Source organism: Balearica regulorum, chromosome 2, assembly GCF_011004875.1.
Source record: "Balearica regulorum gibbericeps isolate bBalReg1 chromosome 2, bBalReg1.pri, whole genome shotgun sequence".
Lineage (NCBI taxonomy): Eukaryota > Metazoa > Chordata > Aves > Gruiformes > Gruidae > Balearica > Balearica regulorum.
Window position 1 is genome coordinate 115,224,700 of NC_046185.1, and position 14,128 is coordinate 115,238,827.

Genomic DNA, 14,128 nt, shown 5'->3' on the forward strand with positions numbered 1-14,128 from the left:
TCTATCAGATAACAAAATGAATAAATACAGTAGTAATTTAAAAAACAGTATTGAGAATGTGTAAAATTTGTCTGGTTTTGTGATTACATAATTAATAAAAACTAATTTGGAGGAGGAAGCATATAAAACAACTCAAATTATACAATATACATTACCAGGGACCCTTCCTATAAAACTTCCTATAAAATAGAGGGTGATGTTCACACTCCTAACATTTCTAAAGAAAACTCAGGAAATAAAACATATTTAAAAAAAAAAAAAGTAGTCACTCCTTGCTTTTTTACTAAGGCACATAACCAACATCAATTCCCTGTACAGTTTATCTTTCAAAGTTGGAATTACTTAGAATTTCTTAATTTTGTCAAAGATAATAGCAAAGAAATAGAACAGATTAATTTAATTTTATTCTAAATGCAAAGAAAATAAAATAAAAAATCCCAAAAGAATCATGTTCTAAAGGCAACAAAGAGAGGAAGAGGGAAAGAAAAACGCAGCATAGCATAGTATTTTGGCACTCAAACTATCTTTTACTCTGCACCTTTTTTTCATACTAGCCTTTCATTATACACACACGTGTTCTTGCCATCACAGAATAATGACTTGTTTCCTTTGTAAATCTCTTCTGTATTTTACAGTGAATTTTAAAAATACATACAACACAGCTTTTCAGGTGCACGCAAAGACCACAAAGTTGGTAATGTGGGTAAAGTTAATTATACTTATTAATATGTGGAGACACTGAACAAAAACGTCTTTTGGATACTTTTAATGAAGCACAGATCAACATTTTAAAATTACAACTTGATATGAATCTTAGACTACATATTTGAGCAGCATATCATTCTTGTGAGAGATTACTCACTTTTTTCTGCTTACACACAACGACTCTTCCAGAATGTAGTAATTCACTCCTAGTTTTATCAATTCTCTTTTTACTTCTTTTGCAGGTTTTCGACTGTACATGGAATACACTACTTTAGTTCTGGCCCTTCAAAAGAGAAATATAAACGTTAGCTAGCAACACAGCATGAAAATGTAAGCTTTACTTTAGACTGGACAGGAAGGCTTTTTCTTTCATGAGACAACTAGACTAAAACAAAGTTTAAATTAATAGTGCCACTTGGTTTCATGTGATTATTTCTTCACAAATATAATGATTCCAAGACCAATGTATAGAGCCCTTTGATTTTTTCTGTAGCAGGAGACAACTTTGTAATAAGCTCCATGGTTACTGTGAACAGAAAATGTAAAGATGTCAAAGCCATGCATTCACCACATCATACTGAAGGCTAGAAATGACCTTGCTTGGACTGGAGGTGATCAGAAGAAATCATCTGCCCAGTCTCCTTGCTAAAGGTCATACTCATTGCCCTTGTTCAGACTTTTTGAAATGAGGAGTGCAAGACCTCATGTCTTTCTATGCCAAATAAAGCAAAATCATCACTTGTAAACCATGATCCTGTTTATATTACGCAGTAATATTCTCCTTTGTTTTTGCAAAGCATGACTTTGTTCACTCCTGTTCATTTTCTGATATTGTATCATCTCTAGCTTATTTTCCCCAAACATGCCCTGTCCTGTCTTTTTGTAGATAGGCTAGAACATTTCAGTTGGAAGGGAACTACAATAATCATCTAGACCAACTGCCTGACCAATTCAGGGCTGACCAAAAGTTCTGAAACAGAACTAAGGACATAAGGCATGTAAAGTGAATCCCCTCCTTTTCTCAGTTATCCCTCTCTATCTTGTTGTTTACTTCTCGTGTTGTTTTTTTTTTAAACAGTTTTACCAAATTACAAAAAAAGATGCTATGATATTAAAATTAAAAAAAAAAGAAATTAAAGACCTTTTCAGATACATCATTTCAATTTAGAAAAATATCCTGATTTTGAAAATAACAAAGTACACAACTCAGTAATTCCATTACTGAAATTGGAACTGAACATTCAGTTTCAACTAGTCTTTAATATTATATCCTTTCTGATGAACACAAATCCTGAAGAAATCCTGCATGTGTTTTTAATCTAAAATAACAAATCAAGTCCTACAGGGTTTTAACAAATTTTACAACATAACGTGATGCCATTCCTACTGTATATTACCAACATTAAGAGAAGTAGTAGCAAATACAAATAAATTCTCAACTTCAAAATTTACCTTAATCCTGCATCTTCGTAGTGAGGATGATTTACAATAGGACGAAGCGTAGACAATTTAACACTTGCCATTGTAGGCATTGCTCCTGCAAAAACTGCATCTGAAACACCAAAATGAAAGGCATGTTTGAAATGAAGAATCAAGCAGTAAAAGCAGAGAAGCAATCTTTAAATACCTAAAACAGTCATCCTGCAGAAAAACATAAAGACAGTAGAGTACTCTTCTTGAAAAGGCCTTACATAGCACGAACAGCAGATGCACAAAATCACTTCTTTTTTTTTTAAAAAGCAAAAACCCTTCAACTCAACAGAAGTCATTAAATAATGAAACATCTAATAATGGAGATTTAATACATCTTATTTTTCTTGAATAGGTAGAATAACATGTTCATTATGACAAGAATTTTATATTTGTCACTTCTTACACCACTGTTAAATGAGCAATAAAACCTCAGTCCACTTCGGCTTGACAGCATTTTCTTGCTAAAAAGGTAACAACTTTGCTTCCAGCTAGTTTTCTGATCACTTTTACTCATTTTAGTAAAAGGACAGCCGCAACCACAACACACACACAAATTCTTTATTAGCAAAATGATGATCATGGACCCACATACAGGACCCTGTGTCATTTAAGTAAAAACCTATTTTAATTGGACTTTGCAAAAAACCCACTTTTGTTGTAGAAATTCTACACCAGTGGCTAGAACCTCCAAACTGCTAGTTTGGAGTCTAACAAAGCAAGCTTTTGGTGTTTTTTTCATTTGACATAGCTTCTATATGGGTAAGTATATGTGACTAAACCATGGCGTTAGGATAGTCCCGAGACAAAGCCACTGATAGTAGCAATACCTCTGCAGTCATTCATACCAAGTTCTATAGTTACATCTCACAGTAATGGGGAACACTATACATTATTAAATAGTTTACCTTGTCTGGTATTGACTTTTATCCACTCTAAAAGTTCCTCCTGTGGCAAATTGCTAAATTCTCCCATGATGTTCCACTGAGTTTGAAGGTTTGCTGATCCCTCTATTGCCATCAATGCTAAAATAGCAAACACCAGTGTTTTGGGCTGGATTTTACAGAAGAGCCATCCAAACAACTGAAATGCAAGAATCAATTAATTTCTAGACAACAATTCTGTAATGTTGTATGCAGCACAATTTTTATTTCTCTGTAAGGAGCCTAACACATATTACAATATGAAACATCTCTGCTATTGCTTCTCCACTAAACTTCAGTGAGACCTCATAAGTAGTATTCATGTTTACCACATGTAGGGCATTATATTTGTATTTCTACAATAAAAAGAAAATTGACATTGATGCAGCTTTTAAAGTTGTAGTACAAATGTCAAATTCTGCAAGTAAAGATGATTCAACAATGCTAACTGCACTTTTTACAGTGTTTTATCTCCTGTTTACATCAAGAGTTTCTAGCTGTTGTATATGGCTTAGAGATTGTACTGCAAACTTCTGAAAACATAAGAGCAGCAGACTTTGGATATAAGGTTAATATTAGCTTTATATCCTACTCTTCCCTTCCTTGAACTGAAAAAGATGGCCCTTGCATTTTTCCTAAAGATAGATTGCCAGAGGCTCTAAGCAAATACTCATAAATAAGTGAAACTGGTAGTTAAGAAAAAAGAAGTACCAAAGTTGTTATGCTGAAGTTTAGTTTGAGCAAGAACACTATCTCATCCATATCTGACCTAAACCTTAAATAAGACAAAGTATGAATTTTAATTTTTTTTCAAGCTATTGTTAATTAGAAATAAGGCTTTGCATTTCAAAAAACATCAAACCTGAGCTAAAAATAATTTCATTCAGAGTATCTTTACCCTTTTTTTTAATTAAATCATGAAATGATAAAATAAAGTTTCACAGTAAAACCTCCCCCTAGGCTGACTACACCAACGAGGTAGTGTATGTTATCTTCGTTATAAACAAACCGTAAACTACTTTAGATTATTAAAACTCTCAAGTCACCTCTCCAAAAATACAGTGTACTCTCATCCTCAAAGACTTGCTAAACACTCTAGCAAGAGCGGCAATGAAATCCAGGGAAACAATATACCAAATATGCCTGACCACTGTGTAGGTCTGGAAGGATGAAGGAAAATTAATTGATTTGTACACTGCTCTACATGAGCAAACCTTTCTACCAACAGTCACAAAAATCTCACTTCAAGAGCATCTTAGAACTTTGGAATTCTTTGAGTTACATGGCTTTTCAAACCAAAGAAAAATCACATTCCTATCATGTTTTTATAAAAAACCTCATTAATGTTCAAAATATCTAAATTTACCACTATTTTCTTTACATAAAGAGCCTAGAACAGTTGAACATATATGCAATGCAAAAGAAGCATTTCTTTGATGGGATGCTGTTTCTCATGCAGTTTTTATAGAGTCAAGGTTTTTAATTTGTTTTTGTCAAATGAATACACTAAGTCTTTCTCCAGCTATTTTTCTTTGTTTTCAAAATTTTCACTCAGGATAGTATAATTCCCCCCCACAGAAAGAAGAAATGTGTGGATATAAACAGTTATCATTTTTATTGTCTATCAGGTGCCAGAAGCCGCAACACTGAGGTAAACTGAAGTACACAGATTCATGCAATGGAATGAAAGAACACAACATACAAAATTACTTTGCCATTTGCATAGTAATAATTGTAGTACATCTTTTGCCTGTTTGTTCGTTTTTGGTTTGTGTTACAAATGTCCATCTCAGGCTGACTGTTCACTAATAAAAGGATCTATTTTGAAAGGCAGCTGATTAACAAGTTATCTATCTACAGCCTCAAAAATAATTAGTTCTACTAACGTACCACTGCAGGTAAGCTTTCATGGTCTGCTAGAGAAAAGGATAGTGTTGACCTCAATTACAATGAGATAATTACATATATTAAATTTGCTTATTTTTTCTTTCATCTGTAAAAACAAATTGTTGCTTATTAACTTATCCTTTATGCAAACATCTAAAACTCTATATAATGATAAATGTACTGAGTGTTATTCAATTGTTTGGTTACAAGTCCCATCTTCCCCTTCTCATCTCCCTCTATTGCAACAATCCTTCTGAATCAATATTAAAAAGTATTTTCAACCTCAAAATACTACGTCTCCTCAGCAGCCAGTAGGACAGAAAAAGCTCACTAGAACCCACTTGATATTTTCCTGACCCTACAACAAAAAAAAAAAAAAAGACTTTTCTTATCCCTTCACTTGCTTAAGCCACAGCAGTCTTAGAAATGGTCTGATCTATAGCGGCTCAACAGCCTTATGGGCCAGTGTTTCTCTCTCACGCTGAAGCCAGTCATATTACCTGGAAGATTACCAGCTGCTCCCTACTAAAGAAAGTGTACATCAATCAGACCAGAAAAAATCTGGCTTGTCTTTTACAGACATCCATCAGCATCAACCTCGGGAACACGCCAAACAGGCAAAAGAACCTCTTCTGATAATACAAGGGAATTAATTTTATTTTTACTTACATTGTTCACCTAAAGTTGGGCACTCTTGAACACGGGTATGTACTTCTCCTAAGGCCCAAGCCAGGGCCAGAATAATCACAGGCCTTATTCTATGGGTTAGCTGCTCATTTATCATCTTCTGTACAGAAGAACTGTCCAAACTGCAGTCATCTTATCTTCCCTAGCATTCAAGATTCTTTCAAGCTAACTATGCCTCCATGATTTTGCAAAGGAGGAAGAAAAACTGGACCTGAGCCATCTGGTCCAACAGGGGCAGCTCCCAGAATAGGTTATCATCTGTATTTGTAGCTTCCCAGGAAGCTTACTCATGCTCTACAACCATAGGAAATGGCAGAACAACCAAAGGGCCAAAACGCAGTTGGAAGCAGAGAAAAGAAAATATTGATAAAATACTCTGAACCTGTTCTTCTGCCAATATTCACACAGTGTTAATGTGTGGCATCCTCTAAGATCTAAAATGCAATGATTACCAAATGCACATTAACTGGCCTGATGACCTTAGCTGCACTACTAAAACAAAAATCACAGCAATCCAGGATGAATTACCACAGTGCCATTACTCAGGTGCCTTAAAAAAATAATAAAAAGATCACTAGCAGATCACTTTTACTAATTTGCTGTGCAGCAGCTAACTTAATACATGGAAAAAAGCAAATGAGGCTACATATTAATAGAAACCATTCCTAGCAGCTCATCTTTCAGTCATTACCAGTTACAAGGTACTTTTTCCTGTCTTTCAGAGATTATTTCTCTCCATACAGAAACAAACAAATTACAGTTCAGATTTTTTTGGTTTTCAATTCTCAGAAGGCTGAGAGGCCTTTTCCTGTGACACAAAATACGTAAGTATTTCTAGTTCTGAACTTCACCCACTGGAAAATTCTACAAAAATTTTTCAGTAACAGGGCAGAAAAGCCCATTAATTTTATTCTAGGAACACACAGTTAAAACAAGAAGAATTAAGAACAAATTAACTTTGGACAAAATTCATTTATATTGTAATTGCTCTCTAGAAATCATACACTATAAGAAAATACGCTATTTTTTCTTTTTTGACCTGTGAATAGCAACTTCATTTCAAATTACTCAGAAACACCTCCTGAAATTTCATTTAGAAGAATTTAACCACAGTGTAACTGCTATTACTTATACAACCAGACCACCTAAGAGGACACTAGTACTTCAACAACAACTAGCTAAAAGCTGGGAAATATCGTAAGAACACCTGTGAACCTTACAGAATAGCAAAAGTGCAGAGGAAATTAAATTTCTCTTAAGTCCCAATACTCAGTTACAAGGTGGATAAAGTTACTTTTTAAAGAGTTTTTGACACATTTTTAGCATTCTATATGTTCACTGTACATATTCATTTGATGTTGCCAAACACTCAGCACTTTTACCTATGACAAGTAACAAAACAGACATCAAGAAAGTAATGAGCACAACATTTAAGCAGACTGATACCATGTAGCTTGTCTAACATTATCAAAAACTGTTCTTCCCTGAAAGAACATCCAGGGAAGCAATCCTGTTTTCTGGGAAACAATCCTTTGTTCAGCTGCCTTAACAAGGGACAGCTTTCTCCTCTTTGCACAATTCTCATTCACTCATCTTTCACTTGTATGAGACATGCATCAGATGTTCCACAGAGAGTAATTGCCTTCACCATACAACCCTAATTCACCCTTAGGACAGGCTCCAACCACAGATACTGTGGGAAAAACAATGCCTATCAGGCATTATAGTCTGTATCACATGCATATGCACAAGGCAGCCAGAAAAAGGTTGTACATACAACATCAGTAGCAGCACTCCAGATTTTGAAATACTGAACTTTGTAATGTTACTCTTGTATTTCTTTAATTTTCAAGAACAGCAAACCTAATGACTCTGGTTTCTTACTAAAATCCTGATTTTCTTCCCCAGCCATTGCTAGTTTCCCCACGCTGTCAAACGTTTTTCTCTTTTCCTTCTTCTGTATCATGTCTGCAACACTTCTTAGCACTGGATTCTTTCTCCCACTCATCCTCATGGTGATGTTCTCCATATAGACATTTTCATGAGTTCCCTATCTCACCTTCCCAATTTGTTTTCTTCTTACTAAACCCAGCTGGCTATTAATCACAATCTTTCACACTCTCAATGTGGGTTACTTTGTGTGATGTAAATAACACTTTCTACAAAATCACAGACGGGTTGAGGTTGGAAGGGACCTCTGAAGGTCATCTGGTCCAGCCCCCCTGCTCAAGCAGGGCTACCTAGAGCCGGTTGCCCAGGACCATGTCCAGATGGCTTTTGAGTATCTCCAAGGATAGAGACTCCGCAACCTACCTGGGCAGCCTGTGCCAGGGCTTGGTCACCCTCACGGGGGGGGGGGGGGGGGGGGGGGGGGAAGTTTCCTGATGTTCAGAGGGAACCTCCTGTGTTTCAGTGTGTGCACATTACCTGTCCTGTCACTGGGCACCACTGAAAAGAGCCCGGCTCTGTCCTCTTTACACTCTCCCTTCAGATATTTGTACAAATTGCTAAGATTCCCCTGAGACTTCTGCAGTCTGCACAGTCCCAGCTGTCTTAGCCTTTCCTCATAGGAGATGCTACTTACATCACCCTCACAGGTCTCAGCTGGACTCTCTCCAGTATGTCCATGCCTCTCTTGTCCTGGGGAGCCCAGTACGTAACCCAGCACTCCAGCTGTGGCCTCAACAGTGCTGAATAGAGGGGAAGTATCACCTCCCTTGACCTACTGGCAGCACTCCTAATGCAGCCCAGGATACCATTGGCCTTCTTTGTAGCAAGAGCACATTGCTGGCTCATGTTCAACTTGGCGCCCATCAGAAGCCCAGGTCCTTTTCTGCAAAGCAGCTTTCTGCCTGGTCAGCCCCCACCATGTACTAGTGCCTGCAGTTGTTCCTCCCCAGGTGCGGGACTTTGGCACTTTCCTTTGTTGAACTGCATGAGGTTCCTGTCAGGCCATTTCTCCAGCCTGTTGAGCTCCTTCTGGATGTCAGCACACCCATCTGGTGTACCAGCCACTCCTACCAGTTTTGTAGCATCAGCAAACTTGCTGAGGGTACGCTCTGCCCCATCATCCAGACTATTTACAAAGATGCTGGAACAGGACTGGACCCAGTATTGACCCCCAGGGCACATCGCTAGTTACTGGCCTTCAATCAGACTTCATACCAGCGATCCCCTCTCTCTGATCCCAGCTGTTTGGCCATCTTTCGATCCCTGTCTGCTTCCCAGCCAAAGGGCTGCTTATCCTACTTGTGCTGCAACTGCAAAGCTTCTAAAACAGCTGTTTAGACAGAGATTCAACCAAGTTCACTTCTCAAAAATACAGATAACAAAACATGAAAAGCCAATTCTAAGATCTTTTCTATCTGGAGAATATCTAGGAACATTTTATGCTATGGATGATTTCAAGCTAGGAAAATTAAATGTGAGTTAGGCATATGACTTTTGACTTTAAAGGCTGAAATCTTATCAAAATGCAAGACTTCAAAACTATACTTCTGGAAAGAATTAATACACAAAAAATATGCAAGGCAATAAGCTCTAAAACAAAGTCAAACACTGTTTGGATAAAATTAGTAGCCAATAGAAAACTTGCAATGGCATAGAAGTGTGTGAACACAGTAAAATCCAGTGCATGTCTCCCTATGCTCAAGCTCAATACACAGCATATAATCTTGTATAATAATGCAAATGGACAAGTCACATAAAACAAGACACTTGCTTTATTTGGGAGGAGGGGAGAATGGAACTTGTGTAACCATATTTTTCATTTACTTTCAACAGGCAATATAATCTAGTTTATTTTTAACTGGTACACTCAGATTCAGCAGTTACACACACACAGAAAATTGCTTTAGGACAAATATCTAGGCAATACTGTAAGTACTGAGATAGCTACAGGATTAAAAAAACCTCTTACCTGTTTTGAACACACCAAGGAAGCCATAACACATAGATGAGGTGTCAAAAACAGTTTTAGTCTCATGATTAAAATCGCTAGGACACTGTATGCCAACAGCTGCAACGCATGGTATACCAGCTGCAAAAGAAACAAACCACCATACAAGAGCATAATATTTGCATACTTTTCATTTGTGGCTTAAACATACAATTCATTTTCAGTATAGGTTAAATGACGAGCTTGTCTGAAAGAGTTGAAGTCAAAGTAAAGATCTTCGCGTTTCAGATAGTGATAAGGACATTCTGTTATCTTTTTTCCTAAAATGTATGTAGTATGCTAAGCTATAGAACAACAGGAAGGACAAACATTAACAATAAAATCAAAAGCAGCTGGAGAAATGTCTAGCTATGTAAGAGATCCTGAAACATAAACAGGCAATAACATATGTAATAAAAGTTCTTGTATAACCTCTTTAGAGAAGTAAGGAGATCCGAGACCTTGCTATTTAATACCTAAAATACCTGAGCATAAAATGAACGCAGCAAATAAAGTCATCCTTGGTATTCACACAACCCCAGACGGCTTGCTTCAGTATTCTCAGAAAAGGTTAAAAAGCAGATATATCACTCACCACTCATAACATAGATTCAATGTTACCTGTGGAAGTGCTGTGGTAAACCATAGAGGCATTTTTGCAATCAGTGCTTTTATCTAACTGATTGAATATCATATTTTGAATGGCATGAGATTTCTCTCATAGCACAAATCACAAATAAACTGCTGTTAAGAAAGTTTTGCGCTGTCCTTGCTGGCTTAACAGTAAATAAAGAAATCACGTAAGAAAGTTGCCATTCAGTTATAATTTTTGCATAATTTTAATAAAAGAATGACACACAGAATTACTTTCATTATGGCGTATTTCAAATCAGAATTTTAACATTATCTGTCATGTGAAGCCCCAGTAAAGGAACCAGTCTCCTTCTCAGTCTATACAGGGAAAATGGAAGGTCCAGCATTATTTCAGTGTCTTTCTGTACTGCTACAGCAAAAGCCCCAAAGACTCCTCTCTCGCACTGCAACCCCACCAATAGCTAGCATATTTTTTTTATTCAACATTCCAGAGTTATTCTGGTGATGTACGGGACCCAATTTAAGGCGAGGGAATAAAAGATGCAAATACTTACCTTCAGATAAACCACATATCAGGATCAGAACATTGCAACCTGTGTTTCAATATTGAGTATTCACATTAACAAACAAATAAAATTGCGCAGAAAAAGAATCTTACCTCACCATGGTTAAAACGTTCCTCTCTGCATAAAAAAACAGAAAAATCACATTATTTATGTACTATAGAAGCACTGGTTTTACCTTGAAGTCATCTATAGAGGCTCTAGACAACTGAACTAATACAGTGCTCCTGCACAGATTTTTTCCCCCCTCTATAACAAGCTTTGAAATATATGGCAAATCAGTAACTATCCTACTCAATTTCTATATCTATTTGGAAATCTGAAAGTTAATTTTAGCAGTTTTTTGATTACTTCCATGAATTATTTCATATATAGAACAGCTTATTCAGAGAATGAAACTTCAGTAACGTAAAAGGCAAAAAAAGGCGGGGAAGGGCAGTAGTTTACTCAGGTACTACATAGATTGGCTTTGGATTCTCAGAAGGAAATACAAATGTGAAAAGAGTGAAAGTCATGTATACTTGTTGCTCTCCAAAAACATTTGTGAAGACAGGATGCTGAATCCTGCTCACATCTGTTGAAATTTCGATAACAGCCATTAGCAGAGATCACTGAAATGATTAGTGGTAAATTGAAGGAAAAAAAAAAAAAAAAAAAAAAAAAAAAAGGAGGGGGCAAAACCAAAAGATATGCTAGGGAAATGACAATATTCAATATTCAACTGGACAAACTGACTGCTCTTGAGCACAGCATCAACAAGTGATGCCAAATGGCTGTGACAGATACAGTATGTATTACAGATATTTAGAAAATAAAATTAATACAGTTGGGATCCCTTCCTAAAGATGAAAAACTCAAGTACCTTTATAACGTAGAAAAAACATAATGGGGAAGAAAGAATTTGCACTCACTATTCATAGGTGAAAAGCAAATGGACACATAAATATTGGTTTAGGAACAGAGCAGAAAAATAAATGATTAAATAGAAAATTTGGGGGTAAGAGGGTTAAGCAGCTAAACTTAGTTTTAGACATCCTATAAAAATATCACATACAGTACATCCAAGTCATTCAGTTACTGAACTAATTTACCTGTCAAAAAGGGCCAATACAATGTAGAATTCTGAATTATTTAGCATATAGCAAATCAAATAAACTTCCAGCAGAAAAGTCAGTTTTACATTAAAAAAGACAACAATATTTACCTTTCATATTGGCCTGCCTGAGATAAGGCCCATGTAAGATATTTAATTGCCTGAAGAAAACAAGAGTCAACGAAAAGCATGAATAAACTTTAAAAAGCATTCTGAAGCATTTTCAACATTTGCTAGATTAAATTACACCTGGGTAATCTCATTTTGAGATAATGCTAAGATAAAGACATGAAATGTTTTAGCTAAAAATTCTTTTTGAGGATGTTTAATTAGCCAGGCAGTTAGCAGTAATCCCATCTGTTCCTGTGTAAACTGTAAGTTGTTTTTACACAAATTATACATAATCAAATTTAAAAAAACAGTTATAAACTTCAGTTATAGTACTTATCAGCTAAGTGACAGAAATTTTTTTGGTGCTTAACATCAAAGCAAGTTTTACCACTGACTCGGGACTGGACGTTTGCAAAAATCTATGTAAATAGAATACAGAATTTTAAGCAAATATTTTTGAAAACTTGTGTTTTATCTAACTGTATTTGGTTTATGTGGCAAGGTTCTGGCAGCAGATGGAGGGGGCTGCAGGGGTGGCTTCTGTGAGAAGACACCAGGGGCTGCCCCCATGTCAGGCAGAGTCAGTTCCAGCCAGCTCCAAACAGATCTACCACTGGCCAAAGCTGAGCACATCAGTGATGACGGTGGTGCCTCTGTTGATAACACGTTTAAGAAAAGGTAAAAAACAGTGTGCAGCAATTTTAAGAGAGAGTAGCGAGAAAAGTGGGAGAGGAACAACTCTGCAGACACTAAGGTCAGTGAAGGAGGGGGAAGAGGCACTCCAGGTACTGGAGCAGAGAGATTCCCCTTGTGCTTGTGGAGAAGACCATGGTTTTCCCCCCTATAGCCCATGGAGGAGCAGCTATCAACCCTGCAGCCTGTGGAGGACCCATGCCAGAGCAGGTGGACATGCCCTGAAGGAAGCTGCAGTCCATGGAGAGCCCACACAGGAGCAAGCTCCTGGCAGGAAATGCAGCTCATGGAGAGGAGCCCACAGAGGAGCAGGTTTTCTGGCAGGATCTGTGACCTTGAAGGGCTGTACCCCATGGAAAGGATCCATGCTGGAGCAGTTCTTGAAGAACTGCAGCCAGTGGAAGGGACCCATTGAGCCTGGAAAGAAGGGGGTGGGGATGAAGGGAAGATGGTTTTAGTTTTGTTTTTGTTTCTCACAATCCTACTCTATTTTTAATTGACAACAAATTAAATTAATCTTCCCCAATTCAAGTCTGTTTTGCTCATGACAGTAAATTGGTGAGTGATCTCCCTGTCCTTATCTTGACTCATCGGAGTTTTCAACTCTTCTATCCACTCTGTCCTGCTGAGGACAGGGAATGAGAGCATGGCTTTGCCAGGTGCCTGGCACCCAGCCAAGGTTAACCCACGATTAACCCACAACACTAACTTCTTCCCATCTCAAAATAAATAGTGATCCCTTCAAAAAAACTAAAAAGTAAATTCAAGGTAAAGGTGATTCACTAAATCACTTACCCTTTTGATGATTACCCCAAAAACCACCAAAACAACCGGTAACAGCAAAGTCTTTGTGTATCTTACTGGAGTCTACAACGGAAATAAACTGCATTAATTGCTTTCCATTCACCTATAATTACTTCAATGATCATTTTAAAGACAATAATATAAATAGTTCTTCCTTGAGTAAAATGTAAATTTAAACATTCAAGAAGAACAAAGCAAACTTTAAGAAACTCAAATTGAAAACCACACCCAGCAATCACACTAGAGGTTATCATATTAGGGTCATTAGTAAATTATTCCCAGTTCTTTGGCAAGCCACCCAAAGACTAAAATTAGATTGAATCTCATCTGAATTTGAGTACTATGGGTTGAGTAACCTAAATGCATATCTAGATACTGGTGAACTAAAAAAAGTCTACTAACACCACATTAAGACACTTAGATGCTCTTCTGTAGTCTAAATCTACCACACAAGACTTTTGCAGCTCTCAGTACATTCTTCCATATACTCAAAACCAGTTATTCACAGCCACATAAAATCTTAAGTTTACAGAACTGTAATCTTTCATTTATCCCTGAGCAAGCACTTCTTTCATTCAAGCAAGCACGCTTCTTAGATCCAAAATCAAAACATTGTTTTGTTTTTAGTTAATTTAAAAGCAATAAAACCAGTTAGATTTAG

At 36.9% G+C, this 14,128-nt stretch overlaps 1 protein-coding gene across 2 annotated transcripts in view; it reads right to left on the reverse strand.

The window, feature by feature from the left end:
* DPY19L1 (dpy-19 like C-mannosyltransferase 1) overlaps window positions 1–14,128 on the reverse strand; it is a 50,764-nt gene that overhangs the window by 2,109 nt on the left and 34,527 nt on the right. For both annotated transcript variants that reach the window (XM_075745416.1, XM_075745417.1), the window contains 7 exons: window positions 13,459–13,530; window positions 11,971–12,020; window positions 10,862–10,886; window positions 9,592–9,711; window positions 3,084–3,258; window positions 2,158–2,257; window positions 863–988 (listed from right to left, as the gene is read on the reverse strand). In XM_075745416.1, the coding sequence (XP_075601531.1) occupies window positions 863–988; window positions 2,158–2,257; window positions 3,084–3,258; window positions 9,592–9,711; window positions 10,862–10,886; window positions 11,971–12,020; window positions 13,459–13,530 (668 nt within the window). The remainder of the gene's footprint in view (window positions 1–862; window positions 989–2,157; window positions 2,258–3,083; window positions 3,259–9,591; window positions 9,712–10,861; window positions 10,887–11,970; window positions 12,021–13,458; window positions 13,531–14,128) is intronic.